This window comes from Triticum aestivum, chromosome 7A, assembly GCF_018294505.1.
Source record: "Triticum aestivum cultivar Chinese Spring chromosome 7A, IWGSC CS RefSeq v2.1, whole genome shotgun sequence".
In the NCBI taxonomy this organism is placed as follows: Eukaryota; Viridiplantae; Streptophyta; class Magnoliopsida; order Poales; family Poaceae; genus Triticum; species Triticum aestivum.
The window spans coordinates 277,452,014-277,475,170 of record NC_057812.1 but is presented as its reverse complement, the minus strand read 5'-3'; the positions used below and the strand labels follow the sequence as shown (position 1 = coordinate 277,475,170).

General features: G+C 50.0%; 1 protein-coding gene and 1 long non-coding RNA gene across 6 annotated transcripts; one reads left to right on the top strand and one right to left on the bottom strand.

The window, feature by feature from the left end:
* The first annotated feature begins 703 nt into the window (after positions 1-703).
* Positions 704-9,973, top strand: LOC123152287 (uncharacterized). Of its 5 annotated transcripts, none has more exons than XR_006476096.1 (10): positions 704-928; positions 998-1,934; positions 2,124-2,215; positions 2,879-3,000; positions 3,098-3,216; positions 3,771-3,930; positions 5,190-5,332; positions 5,873-5,940; positions 8,798-8,903; positions 9,425-9,973. It is a non-coding gene; the product is annotated as an uncharacterized lncRNA (long non-coding RNA). The 5 variants fall into 5 exon arrangements; XR_006476094.1 differs by having other exon boundaries at positions 2,079-2,215; XR_006476093.1 differs by having other exon boundaries at positions 2,041-2,215.
* On the bottom strand, positions 1,328-12,448 carry LOC123152286 (ABC transporter G family member 45). Its single transcript, XM_044571870.1, has 22 exons — positions 12,094-12,448; positions 11,734-11,854; positions 8,327-8,415; positions 8,078-8,162; positions 7,819-7,978; positions 7,569-7,645; positions 7,440-7,490; positions 7,280-7,370; positions 6,213-6,514; positions 5,405-6,000; positions 5,158-5,318; positions 4,970-5,073; positions 4,720-4,879; positions 4,471-4,634; positions 4,046-4,378; positions 3,664-3,954; positions 3,294-3,377; positions 3,090-3,223; positions 2,760-2,987; positions 2,496-2,667; positions 2,138-2,392; positions 1,328-1,898 (listed from the first exon to the last, which is right to left on the bottom strand). Exons 1-22 carry the CDS (start codon positions 12,216-12,218, stop codon positions 1,629-1,631), a joined length of 4,053 nt encoding a protein of 1,350 aa, XP_044427805.1. The 5' UTR covers positions 12,219-12,448; the 3' UTR covers positions 1,328-1,628.
* Between the last annotated feature and the right edge of the window lie 10,709 nt (positions 12,449-23,157).

Sequence of the window (23,157 nt, the reverse complement as noted above, 5' to 3'; positions counted from 1 at the left end):
CGCGACGGAGGCGGGGTGATGTGGATCGATGGGCGGGCCGGCGTGCGAGCGACGGTTATGATTAGCCATCGCATGGTGCGAGGCCGCCGGGTCGGGGCGATGCAGGTGTCTCGATCGAAGCAGGGCGATGACGGTCGGCGCAGGGCGACGGCGGACCGACGCACGGACGACGGCTGGCCCTGATGGGCCGCCTCGGCGCGCGTGGCCACCGGGTCGGAGGAGAGGCCGGCTGGTCGCGCCGGGGTCGGAATAGAGGCGCTCGGGGTCGACGGCGGCGGTGGGCGACGCAAACCGATCAAGAATAGATCGGAAAACCAAAAAGAAACCGCGCGATCAAGATGACCGGCGGGAGAGAGAAAACACTAGAGCAATGCTCGGGGAAAAGACTCTCTAAGGCAGCCGGTCAACACGACCGGCGGATGAACTCTAGGTACGGGCGACGCGGCCCCCAGCGACGGTCATGGAGACCGACCGCCCCAGGGACGACGTATGGGTGCGGAAGCGGCGGTGGCAAGGGTCTAGAATGGAGTTGCGATAGATATCATGTTGGAAAAGAGAGAGTTATATTGATGAAATTGTTTTTGTATTGCTTGAGCCTCGTGCACATATATATATATATATATATATATATATATATATATATATATATACACACACACACAATGTTATCTTGAAGTACAAATCCTATGATATCCTACGTTTCTTAAATAACAACGATACTCAACAGGATCTGCTGAACCTATGTGTATTTTTTAGACCCAGGCTTTTTTGCGAACATTGCAGAGAGCCTACACTTGCAAGCTTTTTTTGCGAATATTGCAGAGTTATCGAGAGCCTGTATCCATGCGGTGCCGCTCCCAGTCCCGCCTCTTCCCAGAAAATCCCACGGAAAAGTTTCCCCTCTTCCATCCAATCCAAGCTTCCGGAGGTAATAATCTGCCACGCATCTCGCATTTCTGTTCAAATTAGGGTTCAATTTCTCACGTCTTTAGTGCAGGTTCCTCTCCTCTCCACCGAGTTCGAGCAGCCGCGGCAGCAGCAGCCGCGTGCCGGCGCGCGGCGGCGGCAACCAGGACATCGACGCTAGGTCATACACGAAGCGGAGGGCATGCCGTTGCTGACTTACAACGGGGGCTTCGTCGTGGTCTTAGTTCCTGCTGAACGTCTATGTTCTTGTTCTTGTTACATACACAAATCCCCTAAAAACAATCCTGTCATTAGATCGCTGAGTTCCATCCAAACTGGGCAATGATGGAAGCCAAATATCACAATTCGTTAAGCATTTGGTATGCTGCATTACCATTGCCATTTGCATTGCAAGATGATATGCCTGCCACTCAGAATAAACCTTTTGATACGCTTTTACACATTCTACTCACATGTACATTTTGCAATTTGATCTGTTCATCAACATGGCTATAACAACAATCCTGTAAGGCTGCACTAGTAGTACATATACAAATTCTCACACAAATCATGTGGTTATTTACACACCTCATCTTGCAGCAGCAAAGTCCTTGTGGTCTTGTGCTTATTTATGATTGGGTGTTTCTCTTCTCTTACCTTTATACAATTATAAGTGATGTACCGATTAGTGTATTTGCAGTTCGTAGTTCAGTCTGTCCATGCTACCTCCGCTGGAACTTTAGGTGCTTGATGAAGATGAAGAAGAGGAAGGCGAACAGGGCGATGATGGCCAGGTGCAGGCATGTGACAAGGTTGAAGTAGCGGTTCTCGAGGCCAAGGTAGCCCTCGAGGAACTCACGCACCGTCTGGTCCGGTTGCCCCGGCACACGGATCAGTTCTGTCCGGTCGCCCAGCTGTGAGAACATGAGCCCGTACACTGTCCATGCTGCTGGGTTAGCCCAGTACACCCACCTCCACCATATCGGGATCAGCTGCATCCACATTGCCACATTGTTGTTGTTCATTAGGTTAGGCATGCACACCTATCCTCTTTTTTTAATTATTATTGATTGTTATCTTTCAGGAAAAGTCCAAATCTGGATTAAATGTGCAACATATGGTTGGTTTATATAGGAATTAAATGATGCCCAATTTGACTATGTTCTCTCTAGTTAGCGTTCTCATTAAAGTGAAAAGGTTAGGGGGTTAATTGACAGAGTGAGACTAGTACCTCTCTCCCAATGATGAAGCCGGAGAAGACGTTCCAAAAGATGAAGATAAGGAAGGACAATCCGGCAGCTATCTCAAGGTTAGGTGTTAATGCGACTGTCATCATCCCGTAGAGTGTGTAGTACATGAAGCTTAGCACCATGTAAAGAACAAACCAAAAGAACTTGACGGCTGTCATCTCGAACCCAATCATTGGGTATACGATTGATGCGAAGATGAGCACTTGGACAAGCATGTAAGGCAATTCAATTGCCATCTGCAAACAGAAATCCAGCATCGGAGTTTAGAAAACATATGCCAATCATTTTAGGTCCAGATTATTTGTTTTACTTTTGAAGAGAATGATAAAGTAGTATTACCTGAGCTATGGCATAGGCCAAGGTACAGTACATGCCTGCTGCCTTTTCTCGGTAAAGAACAACTCTCTCCATTGCCACAACTGGCTGTAAGATGCTGCAATTCATGAAGCCCAGAAACAGTGCTGATCCATATACAACCCCTAGTATGTTGAATACATCTTGCTCCCGTTTTCTGTTGCATAGGAATACAAAGTTATGAGCTAATTGAGGCATGATAAGCTTGCATGAAAGAAAATTATCTCGCTTGTCGTCATTCCTGCTTACATGGTTGAGCCAATTTTCCAGAATACAATTCCAAACATAATTGATACAGCAAACGTGTTTAGGAACCGAACAACATTGTGTTCTGAGTTTTTCCAGTATGCACATCTTTGTTTCCACAGGCAAGCCATGCACTGCGCCCTAAAGTTCTGCCAATATCCTGGGGGAAAATGTAGATCCACGGTGTTTGGCGCTGGTTGGCCCAGCTCTTCAATTAGAAGCATGTTCTCCCTGCAGAAACAAGGTACATATTCATTTTGTTTTATCTTTTCCCCTATTGCTCAAACCAGTTTAACAGTACAATTTCTGTAGCTTTATGATTATCTGGCTTACCTGTACAGGGAGGAGCTCCGGTAAATTTCTGCATAGTCCACTCCAGTCACATATTCTGTTATGTGTGAACTTATATCCAACACCCATGCTGCTGGGTTTTGTCCCTCTTTTATTCTAGGAACACCAGGTATAGCCTGTGACAAAGAAATTTTAGTATTTTCGTCTCCATCTTGTGTATAGATGTTGAATATCAGACAATCTTACCTCGAAATACTTGATCATGTTGCTAGATAGCGGACCTAATGAACCACTGTATATGATTTGACCACCTCTTTTCATAAGCAAAAGCTGCATTTAGTCAAATTGAACTCAAGTTTAGAAAGGTAATTCTGTAGTACTTATACATAATCATATAAAAGGCTAATTGATTATCATTAGTAACTATTTGTGAGCTATTAACAGAAGGGAGCCCAGGGTGTAAGGGCTATTTGTATTTGATGCTTTATTTATGAAAAAATTATGCTGGTTTGCTTTTGTGTAATGAGTAGTTCAATACTCTTTTCGGTCTCTTGGTCTTGACACCACATGACCATGCTTTTCTTTTGATATATTTAAAATTTATATTTAATCTTACCTCATCAAAAGATTCAAATATCCCAATGCTTGGTTGATGAATTGTGCAGACTACAGTTCGTCCAGTGTCTACTGTCTTTCTTACTGTTCTCATCACAATTGCTGCAGCACGGGCATCCAAGCCAGTGGTTGGCTCGTCCATGAATATAATGGAAGGACTAGCTACCAGCTCCACTGCTATTGTTAGCCTTTTTCGCTGCTCAGCTGACAGGCCAGTTGCTCCTGCTATTCCCACCATGGCATTCTTCAGTCCAGTCAATTCAACTAGGTCCATTACTTCATCTATAAACATCTGAAACATGTTTGTAGGGAAATCTTGTTAGATCTATTGTTATATATTAGCTTCAAAGATGATAAAGATTGCAAAAGGTCAATGCTTATACATCTCTTTGGCGAGAGTTAACGTTCGAAGGAAGTCGAAGCCATGCTGAGAACTGTAGTGACTCATGCACAGTGAGGTTAGGGGAGTGAATGTCACTCTGTTCACAGTAGCCCGAGATCCTTGAGAATGTGTCCTGCTTCTTTGGGTATCCTGCTATCCTAATAGTACCTTCAATATATCCTCCAGTTTTTCTTCCAGCCAAAATGTCGAGCAATGTTGTCTTTCCAGCACCAGTGATCCCCATCAGAGCTGTTAACACCCCTGGCCTGAAAACACCGCTGACATCTTGCAGCAGTTGAAGCTTTTTCTCTGTTACTCCATACTTAATCATTTCCTGGTGGAAGATATGCATACGTTTGGTCAAACGTGACTGGAAATGAAATGGATGCAAGTATTCAGTAAGGCACTATGTGCTCAAGATGTTACCTTAGGCATGTCAACAAAATAGTTGATATGATCAAATACAAGGGAAAGAGGCTGAAACGGGAGGGCAACTTGACCAGTTGATGCATTGCGAGTTCCAACTTTTTGTTTCTTACACTCCGTTTTTGTCTTCGTGGAATCGATATTAACTTGATGCTTGTGTGGAGCTACAAATTATGAACAAATATGATGATTTTGTTTGCATTTATGTTTCAATACTTATGAGGATTTTGATAGCTTTGGTATACATACAGTTCATGAACTCTAGTGCAAATATAGTGAGGATGTTGAGGACCAGCGAGAATCCAAATAAAATGCCGACACAAATCCAGTACCAATGCCACTCTGTGAGCAACCCCCTGATCTTGAGGATAGCTTCACCAACTGTTTTAGCATTTGCATAGTAAAATTCCTGTCAGCATGAAAAATCATCATCAGGTCATAACTAATTGCACGGGTTATGTACATTGGATCAAGAATGTTAGTTGAAACAATTGCTTACAATAGCCCATCTTTCATCAAGGAACTCATTTAGGGCAACAGCATTCTGTGCATAGGTGAATGGGGATGTCCAGTATCCCCACTGCAACCATGGTTGGAGGTTATCTGTTTCAATGTACAAAACTGTTAAGCATCTTCGTTGCACAAGTACTCATACATCTTACGTTATTCTGAGCTAAAACATCTAACCTTTTGATATGACAAAGCCTCCAAATATGTAGATTGCTATGAGAGCTGCAGTGCCTAGCATGTTGGCCATTACTTGCGTCCTTCCTATTGCCGCTAAGAAACGATAGAGGCCCATTGACATTTGATGCATGGCAAAAAGTACCAAAAACTGCTGGATGAATCTGCAAGAAGCAAGGTAACTCGTTCTGTTATTCCAGCTTATTCAAATATTTTGCTCATTAGATATTGAATTGACTAGGAGGGGTACCTGAGAAAGGAAGGTGCGTAGCCAATCACATAGTAGGTTAAGCTGGTCCACAGACCTGTCTCTAGAAGTGACATTGGGAGGCTGATAAGGAATACCGAAGAAAGAAGTGCCCATCCTGGCAATGCTAGTAACTCTCTTTGCTTGTAGAAAGTGGGGAGTCGCTTTATTGTCATTCCAATTTCAGTCATGCCATTGAAGTTTACTATCACAACAGCCATAAAGAGTGATCCCATGTACTTATTGGCATCGAGTACAGTTTTATGGTTCATATTTGTTCGAAGGAAAACCGTTGAGATCACCAAAGCCATAACAGTTATCTGTACAGTCTTAAATATATGAAGTGGGGAGTTTCTTTTAAGAAGCAATACTTCCCTTGAAAAGCATGCCTTGAAAATATTCCATCTAGAGATCCTGCGAGTTGCACTTGTTATAATCTCCTTTCTCTTTCCTGTATTGTTTGTCTTGCAGAGATCGTCTTTCGCAGGTTGTGGGAGATAGGATGAACGAAAAGATTCTGCAAATTTTTCGATTGACCGGTATTGATACTTATTTTCATCACCAATCCAGTATTGCTTTTGATCCATCTTCGAGGTTACCTGGTCAAATGAAGAAAAGTTGCTGTCAGTTACTTGCATTATTATGCACGAACAAGTACATATAACATAATAGTGAATTTTGTGGATGGAATTGCAACTCATGTACTGCATGCTACATTGTTACTTTCTGATATTTATTGACTGGTTGCCCTTAAGTTAGCAATATAGATTTATTCAGTAGTTCCCTCTTATTAGAGTTTATAATCTAGTACCTCTTGAAGGAAATCAGCTACATTCTTCCTGCTGGGGCATTTGAATCCCATAATTTCAAAGAAACCAGTAGCATTTTCTCGAGGACCATGATATACAATTTGCCCCTCGCATAAAAGGATTATGTCGTCAAATAATTCCAACGTCTCAGGAGGTGGTTGAAGCAAGGAAATAACCACAGTGAGATCCATCAGATGAGCCATTTGTTGGAGAAACTTTACGATCTCGTATGTGGTGGAGCTATCTAGACCTGTTGATATGTCATCCATAAAGAAGCATCTTGCTAGACCAACTAGCATCTCTCCTGCATTAGTGAATTCATCTTAAAAATATAGCAACAATGACAAATTGATAAAAGAAAACCACTGTTGATTACATCGTCAATATTTATAGTTGTTAACTTTGGTACTGGCACCATCGTCTGTATAACTGGCATATTCGTAAGCAGAATAGGCTATGGAAAATATATATTATAAATGCAGCACATTGCAGTGTGGGTACCTTCCAGCAATCTACTTAATTTCTAGTTACATCTGACATATTCGTAAGCAGAATAGGCCATGGAAAATATATATTATAAATGCAGCACATTGCAGTGTGGGTACCTTCCAGCAATCTACATAATTTTTAGTTACATCTGACATATTCAGAGTTGCCCTTATTCAGTAGAATAAATATCATCCTCAAATTATTTTTTCTGGAGAACAATAGAGAGTTCAGCAGGAAGAGAGCATTCTGTAATATCGTGACCGGCTCACTACAAAAGTACACGCATACTGTTTTCATAGTCCATTTAATCGAACATGTCAAGAAATTATGGTGTCATTTTGACATTTTGTTACTTTACAATCTTTTCATTGTGGGTTTAACTAGGATCTTTGTTTCATCAAGCAATACTGTACAAAATATAAGTTGTTGAGGTGATAAATTTTTTATTGGGCCAAGGACTATAACATAAACCCTTTTTTTTATTATGAAATAAGGTCGCATTAGAAAATGCACTCTATAAAGTGGGAACAGAGGGTGATAAGAGGAACAAGATACATAGTAAACACTATAGAATCCTTACCAATCGTGGCTCTCTTTTTTTGTCCTCCTGATATGCCTCTTCTCATCTCATCCCCCACTAGGGTATCTGCACACTCGGACAAACCAAGTATCTGCATTTGCACAAAGTTTGTGATTATGTTATGAAGACAAATGTATAAATTGAAAAGTTACGAATTTACCTTGATAATATAGTTTGTTGTAAGGTTGCTTCCTTCTCCGAAGGTGGTAGCCTGCAGAAAACAGATTTAAGCAATTGGGGGAACTGGATTCCAGTTTTACCAAAATTGGCGGAAAATAAACTTAGTAACCTTAATAAACGAGTCAAGATCTTGGTCCACTTTGTTGATGACACCCTTTTTCCTTCTTATTGCTTCTCCCAGCATCTCTAAGGCGACCATTTCAAACAGGAATTTTGCATTAGTATTTATGTCATGCAAAGGGAAAAAAACCTTGAAAGGAGTGCTTCTTAATTTTCAGTGTCTGGGTTTGGTTATAAATTAGCTCATTCATATACACGGGAACTAAAGCTATATCCCCATACCCAAGAGGGTGTCTCACCAAATTCATTATTGGTTCCCAACATCTTGGAAGAGAAATCAATCGTCTCTCTGACGGTCATCTCAGCATGATGAAGATCATACTGGCTAATGTAGGCATGCAGGTATTGAGGTGTTGAGGAATTCACTTCTTCTCCATTGTACATGACCTTTCCTTTGAGCTATTAAGAGATGTGATATCAAGAAAAAAACAATGCTGGTTAATCAATGATTGTCTTGTTAGTAAGTGGTTTCGGTGGCAAGTAGATAACTCAGTGTACCTTCAAAGAAGAATCCAACTTTCCTGCCAATGCTTTTAAAAAAGTAGTTTTCCCAGAACCAGGTGCTCCTAGAAGAAGTGTCATCCTGATTATGTAACGGGATCACAAAGATTCAGCATGTTAGGTGAATAATAAATTAATGAATGATGAACTCCTGATATGGAGCGTTACATGTTTTTCAGTGGAACACTTACTCTGAGATAAACAGTATCAACCATTATCGATTTAGTAAAAAGTAGAGCTGCTTACCGTGATGGACGAATTGTCCCGCTTGCTCCATTTATAATTTTGATAGGTTTTTTCCTTGTGGTACACATGTGTGAAGATGTTGCCAATTCCTGCACAACAAACAATTTTAGAACTATGATTTCAAATGTGACTTGCCGAACAGTATCCATATTAAATGGAACTTCTGGATTTAAAGATACATATGTGATACTATAGAGATGTTAAACTGCATGAAAACATGCACTGTCGCTTTGGATGCAGGGGCTGGAGATGTGCTTTGATCTCCATTCGTTGTTAGATTGTTTTGGTCAAATTATACTAGGTTGATGTACACTATCAACTTGCTAGCCCCAAGGACTATTGGTGCACTCTTTATTTTCTCTATCTGTTGTCAGGCATACCTGGTCGTTTTCCTTTCTATGGGGTGTTGTGACTTGCAAAGAAATCTATCTGCTTGTCGTTTGGCGTTACAGTTTCCAACCTTCTGTGCAGGTAATCGTGGATTACTTTGGCTGTGTTAGGGGCGTTCTCAGGCTCGCTCTACTGTGTAGGAAATGCTGGCGCGTGCTGTTCATCTCATGAGAAATCAACTAGCAAGGTAAAAATCTGCTTAGGCTATCAGATGCTGTCAAAACGAATCTTGGCTAAACTGCTCGAGGTAGTTAGTGACAGAACACTTTTCAGAGTTTCCACAAAAATGTGTAGATTACTGCCAGTGCATAATCAACATTCATACCCCCAAGGCCCCAAGGGATACAATCCATATTTATTTGTTTATATATATTTGAATCCGCCAACCACTAAAAATAACGCAACTCTAATTATGCTTAGTTGATCAATGCTGTTCTATTTTCGTATTGTTGTTCTTAAGAAAGTTGGTTAACTAGGGAAGGCAGTAGCGTTAACTCTTCAGTCAACTGCCTCACTTAGGAGTAATCTTTTTTATATTTAGCTGTACTGCTGTAGCAACACGGCAATTAGTTTTAACGTTTTTGGCCTCACTTAGGAGTTAGTATCTTTTTTCTTTTCTTTCTTTGAGTGATGTGATGTGATCACAGAGACGTATGGGACCAGTGTTTGATCTGTTTCTTCCTTTTTTCTTTCCTCGTCATGGCAAAGGAACAAGACTGCATTAAAGCCGTTGCCGTAGCTGCTGTCGTCTTCTACACCGAATGCTACCTCAGGAATGGCCACGCTACGCTCATGAAAATTGTAAAGACCAGGTACCAAAATGGAAAATTCCCCAGGCTAGATCTGTGCTGTGATGGTTGTGCTGTCCAGAAGACCCTGCCTACAGTCCAACGATATACTACTCCCTCATAATGTAAGATATTTTTTGACACTATGATACGGTACCAATGACGGAGCTAATGAAGGATCTCAGGGGGGCAAATAGAAAATATGCAACTTTGAGGGGGCCAAATGAGTGCACTCTACTAAATTTGAGCCTTCACGAAGAAATTTCCTTCACTAATTAGCAATGGCCGGGGGGCAGCGGCACCCCAAGTAATACATGTAGCTCCCCTGTATGTATGGGACGGAGGGAGTAGCTCTGTTTATGGTAGGCTTAGTTGGGGCCAACCTATTTGTACCAACATTTCTTTTAGCAACTATAGTATCTGTGTAAACATATGATCATGTTTTTTTTTCTTGATGGACATAACGCCATGTTTAGTGTATATATCAGTGTATTACAACAAACTGAACCAGTACTCTGTCTTGTGATTAAATAAGACTTGGCTAAACCAATTTCAAAAATAAAAAAAGAGACTTGGCTAAACCAAAGCAGTACTAAAAAAACGATGGCCTTATTGGAGAGAGAGATACTTGGATGCTGTTTCTTTCTTCGGTAGACGGGCTTACCTATCCATCAATTCAGCCGCGGGTCGACGAAGGAAACAGGAGTATGTCTCATGATGTCAACGGGATAGCGGGATGAGCCAGCTAAAATACTCGAGCCATGAATTCCATTTTGAGCGAGAATTTGGTGTCCCTTTTCTCTCACCGTTAGATTCCGATCCTAGGTGCTAGTTTTCTTTTTGTTGATGATAAGGCGGTATGGTTCTTTCCCAGGGAAATGAAGAGGGCTAGGCTAAACATCATTTGATGCACTTTCATGACTTCATCCAGACGTGGGGCCCAAGCAGATGGGTGTTGGTAGTTGGGACGCATGAAACATCGGCATGTGGGTGCGCGCTGTGAAAAGATTTGCCAGTCATTTTTACAATTTTTCAAAATTAGGCTGAAAAACTGAAAAATTCTAACATGCAAATTCCATCGGTTTTTGGTGCAGAACTAGCAAATTTGCAGTTTACAGTAATATTAGAAATCTGAGAAATTTGCCGCAAAATTCTTTTTCTTTTCATCATCCTCTTCTTCCACAAAATGTGCTTTTCGAAGACCTAAGTACCGCCAGTTGACTTGTGCGCGTCGGTCAAGTGCCTGCATATTAAGAGGCTTGGCCGGCCACGTACCATTGATCGTACGAGACCTGCGTACTAGACCTGCAGCGGCTACCAATGGCTATCGGAGAGAAAAATCTACCATGGCACTGCGGCTGCCAATGCTATCCACACCATGGTACTGCGGCTGCAAGCCTGCAAGTGTTCATTCGTACGTCCTAGTTTATAAGCCATCTTTATATTTTGTGTTAAATTTTGACTAGAGATTTAATTAATAAAATATTAATACATGTCACTGAAAACTATATCGTTGAATTCATATTTAAACATAGTTTTTAATTATATTATTTTTTATGACATGCATTAACATTTTGTTAGTTAAATTTAATGTTAAAATTTGATACAAAATATAATGGAAACTAATAAATCAGGACGGAGGTAGTAAGACGTTATTGGAGTAGTGAACACCGGATGAACGTTTGGTACTATATGGTTTCCATAGCACCGGATGATTTCCATTCCATTTCTGCCGTTTTTCTTCACTGCCAGATGCAGATGCTGGATCTGGATGGAGGGTTTCCCCTCTCTCTGAAAATACTTGTCATCAAAATGGATACAAATTGATGTATCTAGAACTAAAATACATCTAGATACATTCCTTTTGATCCATTTTGATGACAAGTATTTTCGGACGGAGGGAGTATATAGCAACTTATCTATTTTCTTAACTAACAAACTGGTATTTATTTTTCAGAAAAGAAAAGAAAAAACATGTGTTTCTTCTCAGCGAAGAGACAAACAAGTGCCGCTAGCTGATCCAAGCACTGCTTGATCTCACTTGGTTGGCTAAAAAAAAGCACCGCTTGACGATCTCACAACCCCCTGTACGTGTCTCACCAGATCTCCCTTGGCTGCAATGCATATCCCATGCATGCATCCACTATACGTATGTCCAAGCGCTTTTTTTCTTTTGCAAATAATAACAGCACGAGGATGAGGATATTTATATGCAACATACGTATATACCTGGGCGGCGTTGACGGCGCAGTTGAGCAGCGTGGGCAGCGCGCGGCGGCCCACGCGCACGTCGGCCTCCACGGTGAGCTCCTCGAAGCGCACCTCCACCTTGGCGGCGTCGACCCCCAGCCTGCGGGGCAGCATGCAGCTTACACTCATTAATTAATCAGTCAGTTTATTATGCTGCCGGCCGGAAGAATCTCCTACGTATTGCATCTCCTCTTGCATTTATTTGTGGTTTCGTCTGGGAAACTCTCAGCTCGAACTGATCGCCCGACAAAACCGGTCGATCCTGCATGCGGCCCGCATGATCGAGAAGCCAGGCACACACGTACTACGTACAGATCGCTGCATCATATGCATACGCACCTTTCCTTCTTCTCGCGGAGCATCTGGAGGAAGCCGCGGTTGTCCTCATGGGTGAGCGGCGGCGGCGGCCTGGCGCTCACCCCCGACGCCGGCGGCGCCTGCTCGGCCTCCCAGCTCTGCTCCATCCTCCTCCTCCTCCTCTCGTTCTACCTCGGCTGGCTTCGCGAGCAACGCCGGCGGTGCCTGCTAGCTAGCTTGTCCTAGACGGCGGGTGAATGGGCGCGCACATACATGGACATGTAGCTTCGCTCTACCAGAAGGAAACGAGATGCTAAGAGATGGTAGTAGTAGAAGTATAAGAAGCAAAGGAAGATATATTTGGCGTTGCGTTTAAAGGTGTTGGTGCTACCCAATCCCACAGTCATATATATAGCGGAGTTCTACGGCCCAACGCCACTCCAGCCATTACTCCATGCACATCCCATTTAATTTCAAGGACACCTTCTTCCCCCCCTTTTTTTCCTTTTCTTGGACACGCTCTGGTCGATTCGGTTATATCCTTAATTGTACACGTATGACGGTATTAGTATTGGGCAGCAAGTCATTTCAAATAATCTATATATGGTGCAAGAGATAAACGCACGTAGTACTGTGCAGTCATGCATGCAGGCACATTCAAAAGGTAATTATGGATTAAGTATGCAAAACAAAGACGGCTATTTTAACCTTATGTTTTGACGGTTAAGCGATAACTGCGCGCATGTGGCAATGATGTTGGTGATCACGACCATGCCGGCGCCGGTCCATGAATGCTATTCCTAGCCAAGGTTGCGCTGTACAGTAGCATGCATGTCACTGGTGTCTGGTCTGAATCTAGAATCTTCAATGCATCACCACTTCTTTCACGTCCCCAAGGACAAGCTCCTCCTCGCAGCACTGTTTTAAGTCTAGTCATAGTGAGGTGTACCGAAAAAGACTTTCGCCCCGCTTTATAAATAAAGCAAACCGTCACAGAACACACATACAAAGACTAGTTCAGACGCACACACCCAGGTCTCACAGACAAGTACGAAGGTTTTGCTGAGGGCACAACTCAACAAGCCCAAAACACAAAAAGAAAAAAAGCCGGAGAGCCAAATAAGCGACTAGTCGGGTTCCGGCGGCGGTGGCGGGGGCGGCGGAGACAGGCGGACGGCCATCGAGCGGAGGTCGGCGATGAAGGCAGAGATGGCGTCGCGGTCCTGGGGGCGGCTAAGCGGCCGTCAAAGCTGCACGAAACCAGATCATTTGAAGATAGTGTCAGTAGCCATTCGAAGAGGAGCGCGTTGGATCACAAGCTTATTGCGGATCGTCCATAGGGTCCAAGCGATGACTCCAATCTCAAGCCACCTAATGTGGCGAGAAGTCAAGGGGGAGGACTGGAGCTCGTCATATAGGCCGGCAAAGTTGGTGTGATACCAAGTTCCACCCACCACGTCACGGAAGCAGCTCCACACGAATTGCGCGGACACGCGGGAGAAGAAGATGTGATTCGAGTCTTCGGGGATGCCGCAAAGCGGGCAGAGGCCGGAGCCCGGACCATTGCGCTTGCGAACCTCGACGCCAGACGGGAGCCGACCGCGAATCCACTGCCACATGAAGATCCAGATTTTCAGGGGCAGGCGGATGGACCACACCGTCGAAAGGGGGGAGGGGCGGAGGAGGGAGCGATTGCCTGGTACAGAGATTTGGTGGAGAATTGGCCCGATGGTTCGAGCCGCCATCTCACCTGGTCCGGGCCACTGTCCACCACAGGCTCGTGGAGAGCAACACAGTCCAGTAACTCACGCCAAGCGGCGGACTCCGGGGGGCCAAAAGGCCTCCGGAAAGCAAGGCGCCCTAGGCCAATAAGGGCCCTCTCAATAGAGATCAAGGGTTCTACTGCGATGGAGAAGAGGTCGGGAAAGCGCACAACGAAGGGGGAATCTCCAGCCCATCTGTCAAACCAGAAAAACGTGGCCGATCCGGACCCCACCGAGATGGATGTCCCGATGCGAAGGACAGGGAGCAGCTTGACGACCGACTGCCAGAACTGCGAGCCACCAGATCTCTGACAAAAGGCAAGTGGCTGACCACGCAGGTACTTGTTCCGGATGATGTCAAGCCAGAGGCCACCATGGCCTTGCAAGATGCGCCAGAGCCAGCGGGGTAGAAGGGCGATATTCATGCGCTTGGAGCACATGATCCCAAGGCCTCCTTGATCCCTAGGCTTGCAGATGTCAGGCCAGCTAACCATATGGTATTTCTGCTTATTGTTGTCGCCTGCCCAATAAAAGCGAGACTGAACTTTGGCGATCTCATGGTGCAGAGTCTCGTGAAGGCTGTAGAAGCTCATGAGGAACAGGAGGAGACTGGAGAGGGATGAGTTAATGAGAATGGTCCGAGCCGCCTTTTACAACCATCTACCCTGCCAAGGCTCGATGCGCGTTTGAAGCTTGGTCACGGTCGGGCGCAAGTCCGCGACGGTGAGCCGAGAGTCGCTTATGGGCGTTCCTAGGTAGGTCGTGGGAAAGGAGCCGAGGTGACAGTTAAGTCAGTTGGCAATGGCAAGGGACTCAGCCGGAGAGTAGCCCATCATCATCACATCACTCTTGTCGAAGTTTATCTTAAGGCCAGACATTTGTTGAAAGCAGAGGAGAAGGAACTTAAGGTTGGAGATATCCGACTCCGAGTCTTCGACCATGATCATGGTGTTGTTGGCATACTGGAGGAGGGAGATCCTAGAGCCGCCAGCCAGGTGGGGAGTGATCCCATGAATATGGCCAGCAGCCTTAGCCTTATCCAGGATGGCGGCAAGCGTGTCCACCACCATGTTGAATAGGAAAGGGGAGAAGGGGTCGCCTTGCCTTACCCCATAGAAGGTGGGGAAGTAAAGACCGATCTCCCCATTGATGTTCACGGTAGTGCGACTGCAAGAAACCATATGCATTATCCTGGAGATCCAACGGTCGTCAAAGCCCTTCTGGAGCAATACTTCCCGAAGGAAGGGCCAACTAACAGTGCAATCTTCAAGAAGACCCCCTTGAGGTGTTTAGATCGCACCTCATGGAGGATTTCATGAAGAGCTAGCACCCCATCCAGGATATACCGCCCTTGAATGAAGGCGAATTGGTTGGGGTGGGTAATTTGGTCAGCGAGGAGAGTCACCCTATTGGCGTACCCTTTTGCCAGAATCCGAAACATCACGTTGATGACCGTGATTGGATGAAACTGACGGATGTCGGAGGCGCCCGAAACCTTCGGGATGAGCGAGATGATCCCATAGTTGAGGCGCCCGAGATCGATGGACCCAACATAGAACTCGTCGAAAATGGCCATGATCTCCAGTTTGATCACATTCCAAAAGTCTGGAAGAATTTCACCGGGAGGCCATCCGGGCCCGGGGCCGAGGTGGGATTCATGTCGCGAATGGCATCCCAGACCTCGCCCTCTGAGAAGGGGGCCGTAAGGGCCGCGTTCTCCTCATCGGAGACAAGCTGGCGGCCGGACCAGCAGTTGCGGGCCAAAGATAAGCCTCCCCGAGGGGGGGGGCAGAGAAAAGGGCCCTATAGAATCCATCGACATGAGCCCTGATGTCCCGGGGGGACTACAGCAGAGAATCACCATCCCAAAGGAGAGGAATGGTATTGCGTCTACGCCGACCATTTGCTATGGCCTAGAAGTAGGCCGTGTTCGCATCACCTTTCAAAACCCATTTCTGGGCACCGCACAAGCGCCAGTAGGCCTCCTTGTCGGTGTAAATGACCGAGAGCTGGTCCTCCAAGTCGTACCTAGTGAGCCACTCCTCAGGTGAGAGGCCAACCGCGTCAGCGCGCAGGTCAAGGGCCCGCATGGCGGACAACAGGGTCTTCTTCCGCTCGCGAAGGTCACGCCCCAGGTTGGCTCCCCACCCCTTCATAAATTTTCGGCCCCGCTTGGCACAGAATTGCCAAGAGTCAATGGCTGAGGGGGGACGAGGCTGAGGGTGGGCGCGAGCCTCGACCCAACAAGCGCCAACAGCCTCCACGAAGCCAGCCTGGGACAGCCAGAAAGTCTCATACCGGAATTGTGGGGGGATCGGGGGGCGCTCGTCGGCGGAGGAAAGGAGGAGGGGGACGTGGTCGGAGCCAATCCTAGTGATTGCTCGGAGGGAGGCAAGGGAGTAGCGGAGGTACCATTCCGAGGAGACTAGGACCCGGTCCAGAACGGACTGGGTCGGAGAAGCCTGGCGGTTGGTCCAGGTAAACCTGGCACCTACCCTATCTATCTCATGGAGACCAAGGTCGGCATTGCAGTCATTAAACATTTGCATGCGGGCAAAGTTGACGTGCGAGTTGCTCTTGTCCTCCGCGAATCTGAGGAGGTTAAAATCGCCCCCGACCACCACCGGAAGAGTAGCGGCCGAAACCTTCAGGTGGATCTCGTCGAGGAAGGGGGCAGACCTACTATGGCCAGCGGGGCCGTAGACGATAATAACCTCCCACTTGAAGTTGAGGGCCCGTTGGAAGAGTTCCATACTAACAAAGAACTGGCCCCGGTCCATGCCTCCAACCTCGAAGGTGGCATCCTTGACGCCTAATAGGGTGCCACTGGAGTGGCCAGTGCTCCCACTAGAAGGGAGCCAATGCCACGCAAAGAGGTGGGAACTAAGCCGACCGAGTTCAGGGAGGGAGAATTCTGTGCACATGGTTTCTTGGATGGCGACAATGTCAATGTGCTCCTCTCTCATGTACCCAATGAGTTGGCGGCGGTGGCCATCATGGCCGAAACCGCGGATGTTCCAAAAGAGGGTGCGCATTAAGCTTCCATCGGGGGGGGGGGGGGGCAGCTTGACCCCAAGACACGGGATGCGCTTTGAGCACGAAGAGCTGCGGTCCGGGAGCGAGTGCGTCCATGGAGGTCAGCCTCAGCCAACGGAAGCAGGCCACTCGGCCGCCGGAGGGGCGCCGGAGTGACCTCCACCGTCGCCGGAGATGAGACGGAAGAGGAGAGCGTCGCACGGGCTTCTGCTAATCTACCATCAAGGATCTCACGAGCCCTGATGGCCTCGATCTGCACCAAGGGGGGAGCCACCTACCCCCTGAATATGATCGCAGAATCGGCCGCGACCTTTACTAGCTGGCCAAGTGGGATCGACTCAAGAGCAGAGAACGAGCAGGAAGTAACAGACGGGGGAACTGCAGGCGTACCTAGCTCCAGGTTCTGGGCCACAGCTCGGAGCTCTGTCCGCTCGTGGATGAGCAGAGCCGGGGTGCCCTCAGGACGAGCCGCGTCAAGCCGAGCACTCCGATGGGAGGCAGTCACCGGGGAGGAAGCGGACCGGCCACGTCGAGAGGAGGGAGTGGAACCCCTCCTGGAGTAGGCCACAGTCCGAGGTGGAGGTGGGGGGGGGGCGTCAACCGGGGTGGTCACCATGGTCGACGCCCCACCGAGGACGCGGCAGCGGGAGCTCGGAGGCGGAGACGGTGGAGACGTGGGCCTGACGATGACCGTGACCTGGGGCGTCGGGGACGGAGACCCAGCGGACCCAGGAGGGGGGACAGCCACCTCGGGGTCTACCGAGGCCGGTGCGAGGGGCGAGTCCCGGGCGCGCCCATCCTCCACTCCGCGAGCAAGGGCCGCCGGCAGGTGCAGGCCCGGAGGTGGAAGGTCGGACGCCACAGGAGGGGGATCAGAGCCCTCCCGGCCCGACAGGTCCGGAGCGGCGCGAGGGATGAGGGAGGAGGGTCAAGGCCGACCCACCTCGAGGAGAGCCAAATCAGCACGGGATGGCGAGCCGGTCACAGAGGGGAGTGGCATGGAGATGGGGGCATCTGGGGAGCGCGGAGACGAGGCGGCAAAGACCTGACGGTTCAAGCCCGACAGGTCACTGCCGTCGGACGGGAGCGAGGGAGCCGCCAGGGAAAGGCCGCCCCCCGCGCCACCCCTGGAGGAAGAGGGGGGTGGGTCGTGCTGGGGGCTTTTCTCGTACTCCTCATCATCGTCCTCGAAGCCGGAGTGGTGACCGTGGTGAGGGCCCCGACTGCTGCGATGATCCTCTCAGCCCCCACCGTCGGGGCCGCCCAGGAGGCTGTCGTCGGGGATGCGGGGGGTGGCCGATGTGGTTGGGCGGCTTGGGAGAGATCCGGAGGTCAAAGCCCTGGTGATTGAAGAACACTCGGATCGTGGCACGAAGCTTGGATGAGTCTAGGGATTTGACCTTGACCCGCACCTCCTCCTCCTTGCAGAGAGAGAGCTCGTCCACAACGACCACCTTGCCTAGGACGCGGGACATGTTCTGAATGACCCTCTCGGAGCGAGAAATGTCAGGGAGGCCGCCGATGAGGATCCATGCCGTGTCCAGGACAGCCACATCAAGGGGGTCCCGGACCGACACTGAGATGTCCACCACGAGCTTGTGGAGCACAAGGGTGATGTCGCCACTGCGGGTGCCATAGCTGTGACTGACCGCATCGGGGAATACCACGGAGAACTGGTTACCCGACAGCAAGGTGACCTGCCAATCCCAGGAGCAGAGGTAGAGATGATCGAGTTCCTCCTCAATCATCTCCAGAGAGGCCACCCCATCCTTCACAGAAACAATAGCCAGGAGCGAGGGGGTGGGCGGCGGGAGGTCTGGGACCTCGATGTGGAAGTAGCCGAGGCCCTCAATCCCACGCCCATACATCATCAGCTCCTCTGAGACCGGGCGGTCGGGACAGAGAGCCGCGGGGTGGTCCTGGTCCGAGCACACAAAGCAGCACTGGGGGTGAGAGCAGGCCACCTGGGAGTGTCCCGCACGACCGCAATTGAAGCACTTGACGAGGTCGGCGGCGGGGTCATCCGGGCGGAGGGTGGTTGAGGCGGACGCGGCCGAAGCGCGTGAAGGAGCCGGGGCCATTGCCATGGCCTACACCCCGTTTCTTCTTACGCTTAGGCCCGGCGGCTCCTGGGGGGAAGCTAGGGGCGGAGCGAGGGGGCTGGTAGCGGCGGCCCTCGAAGGGACCGAGGAGCGGGAGCGCCCGCCGCGGGCAGGCGAGCGGCCACCGTCTCGGCGTCGTGGAGGAGACGGGGAGTGGCGGCGCTGCGACCTTCACTCAGGAGCGGGCGCGGGCGAGCGGGACCGGGAGCGATCTCGGCGATCAGCCCGGGCCGGAGAACGGCGCGCCGGGGAGCGGTGGTCGGCGCGCGAGGACGAGCGGCGGTCGGAGCGGGGAGGAGACCACCGGGAGTCGCGAGAAGAAAGCTGCCGGCGGAGGTCCTCCTCATGGCGGGAGGCTTCGGGAGAGGGCCGGGGGGGGGGGGGGCAGCGCGGTGGTCGTCAGCCCGCCGCTTGGGGCGCGGGGCGTCGTCCCTCCATGCGCGCGGCATGGGAGCCGACAAGGAGGGTGCGGCGGACAGGATGAGATGTGGCGGCGGGGAGCGGGAGAGGGGCGCTCCCTAGGGTTCCAGTCGGGGAGAGAAGTGCGGGGATGGTGGATGAGGCAGGCCAGCGGGAAGCCAAATGGCCGGGCGACCCGACTGGCCCGGCCCACACGCGGATCTGGGGGGAGGGAGGCCAAGATTGAGGGGGCTACCCGCACGAGGGGAGGCCCGGGATGCATCCGGCCTAGGGCAGCACGGCCCAGCCTGCGAGGCAGGGAGGCCAGGGCGAGGGTTTCCTCTGCCGCCGCCGTCCCTACCGCGGTCGGCGCCGGAGCCATCGGGGGAGGAGGCCAAGCTCGACTGGGAGCACGAGCGGAAGATAGGCACATTGCGGAGGTCCCAAAGGACGCTATGAATGGCCTGAAAGGGGATGTGCGGCGAAAGATCGGAGAGCTCACCAGAGGGGACGCTGCCCGGCGTGGAGAAGCCCGAGGCACGACGGCCAGAGGAGCGGTCGCCGCGAGGCGCCAGGACATGCCAGCCAGCCCCTGGTCGGACCGCCCCGCGACACCCCACGCCGAGGCGCGGCGGTGGCGAGCGGTCCGGAGACCCAAGGCGGCGGCTTTCCTGGGCGTCCTCGGCGAGGGCACAACGGAGCGGCGCGAGCGTGTGGGAGCGCCGGAGCGACCGGACCGGGGCGGGGGTGAGGGGGCCAGCCGGGGCCCGACCGGCCGAGGCGGGGGATCCCGGCGAACCACCGGGCGGCTGGCGGCCACATCGTCCAACTCCACCACATTCACCCATCGGAGCGCCGGAGACGGCGAGGAGGGCAGAGGGGTGGAGGGGACGGCAGCAGACGGGGAGGCCGGATATGCGGGGGGAGCGGGGGAGGCCACCGGCGACAGGGAGGGCGGCAACGCGGCCGCGGGCGTTGGGTCGCCAGGGGCGTCGCAGGAGCTCATTTCGACCCCCCTCCTCTCTCCCTCGCCAGGACCAATCCAACCCTAGTGAGGTGTAAATTAGAGCAGCACTCACCCGGTTCCTAAATATAACTCTTTTTACAGTACGGAGCAAAATAGATAAATCTATACTGTGAAATATGTCTATATACATCCTTATGTAATCTATATTAAAATCTTTAAAAAGTCTTATATTTAGAAACGGAGGGAGTAACATGCATATCTTACTAATATATGTAAATTAGAATAGTGAATGGTGGCATAAGTGTGATGATATAGAGACCTTCATTTATTACTTTGTAGAGTCATTTTGCATTTGAAAGCGCTATGTGATGGTAATATATTACTCCATTTGTCTGAATTATTTGTCATGTCATCTTTTTTGCTTATGTGACATGCATGTTAGGGCATCTCCAACGGCGACCCGCAAACTTTCTCCCGCATCCGTCCACGGATAAGGAGACCAGTCCGCAGACACGAATGCGGAAGACGGCCATCCAACGCTGTCCGCATACATTTCAAACACTTTATCAACAAACCGGATGGAATTCGCGCAAACACTATAGGTTTTCATATAAACCTGGCAAGATTCATGCAAACACGCTGGATTTTCATTACATTTCAAACATTTATAAACAAAAAACCCTACCCTAAACCTATCCTATGACGGCGGCCCGTGGTCGTCCACTTCTTTTCTATTCCGTGTCGGCGACCACATCCTCCATCTGCCGTTTTCATGAACGGAGGCGGTAAGACACGTGACGTGAAGGTGCGGTCTCCGGCGAGGAAGAGTAGAACACGAGAGACGGACCAGCCCACATGGGACACAAGGCCCTGCTGCCACCTGTGCCCTACTCATTCTCGGAGGAGTCCGCCACCTGTCCGTCGCTGGTGGACGTGAGGTCCACGATGGAAATTGTGGTGCCGACGCTGTCATCGTCGAACTAGCCCGCCCGATAGTTTGTCGGCAATGCGTAGGAGGCACAACTGTCATTTTTCTCGTCTGCGATCGCCTGCAGCTGCATCTCCACGGCGGCCGCTTCCTGTTGAGCGATGTCTTGAGCGTGGACGACATCGTAGATTGCACGCTACTCCGCGACAAAGTTTGGGTTCAGCACGGCCATGGCCGCCACGCCCTCCTCGCTGGCGCGCTTGCTGTTGGCTTGGCCCTTCGCCAGCCGGCATTGCTCTAGAAGGAACATGTTGTACCGATGTTCCTCCCGCGCCTGCTGGAACGCTGATATAGGCGTCGGCGCAGGATGCTCCTCCGCCATGGCGACGTTGTAGTGTGCGTGCTCCTGCGCCTGCTCCGTGGCGAAGCCAGCATGCACGAGCGCTGGCTCCTATGCGGTGCCATCGGAGCCCGTCTCCATGATGGGGTCATCCTCGTCGCCGGAGACCTCGGGCGAGCTGGCCGGCATGCTGGCCTCGATCCGCCTGACACGACAGCTCTTCTAGGCGGCCGCAAGAGCGGCCAACTTGTGCTTCGTCTCCGTCGACAGGCTCTCCCACAAAGCGTTGCCGCCTGCAGTTATGGCGGATGTGGTGCAAGGGAGGAGGATGTGGAGCGGCTTGTGTTGTGGCATGGAGTAGGCCGGGTGTGCCTGCCTTTAAATGAGGGATTCTGGTGACGCCAAGCGTCCGGGTGCATCAATGTGCGACGCCGTAGTGTATTTCTCGACCAACGAGCCTGCTTAATGGTGGCATACGGACATACGGGCATTGAACGGGCGTGGTAGATATCCGTCCCGTTCCGTCCAGTGACACGTCTCTGGCATTGAACATGCGTGCACACCGGTGACGCGTCACGGGTGGCGCCCTCCGCCGGCGCTAGTGAGAGGTTACGTCCTCTCTGTTGCCGGCTTAAATGGGGAGCGGCCGCTCTACGGCAGCATAAATGCGGGCAGCTGGCACGGGCGGGAACGCGCACGGGCGAGGGAGGAGGGTTTTGTGTCGGCCAGGGTGGTCAGAAACAGGTCTGTGTGTGCTGTTCGGACGCCCGCGAAGCCCCCCCACCCCACCCCCTCTTTGTATTCGGTTTGCGGGAGAAAGTGCGTCCGGACCGCCTTGTAGACCGATGCATGACCGCGTTTGATGGCACAACTCATTCGCACAGTGCGGCCCGAACGTTTACTGATGGTTTGAGGGTCGGCGTTGAAGATGCCCTTACTCCCACTATGACTAGCCTAATGTACTCGGACTCGTTCCTTCGCTAATGATGTAATTATGTAGTTTTTATACCTAGCGAGGTTCTAATTTGAATGATGTGCTGTTTGTTATTTTTTTTAGAACGAAAACGCCAGATGCGTCCGGCTTTAAATTAATAAAGCCCCACGATAGAGTCATACTAATTAGTCTTACAGCACCCAAAAGCCACACCGGGCCACGCACATGTTTCGAGCGGAGATTAAGAAGCTATTGTCATATTACAAGGCATTGCCCGTACAGAGCACGCAGGCTAGTCAAGCACTCAAAAGAGACCACGGGTGTAATGTTTGTTATTCGAATGATGTAATGCTTGTTAGCACTCATGGATCAACGTACAATGACTCCGGGTATGCGCATGCATGCATGCATGTGGGTACTACAAAGGCAGAGACAGATGCCACATCTCTCGCTTGTGTATGTACATGTCACCCAGAGACGACGGAGGAAACAGCCCAGTAGAGAGCATGCATAGATAGCTGATGTCTTTTGTACTACTTGTCTCTTGTATCCTTTTAAAGTCTTGCGGTGTGATCCATCTCTAGCTTCTCCGTGTCACCAAATGGGCTTCGTGGCGTGGTGACGAATAGGACATGTG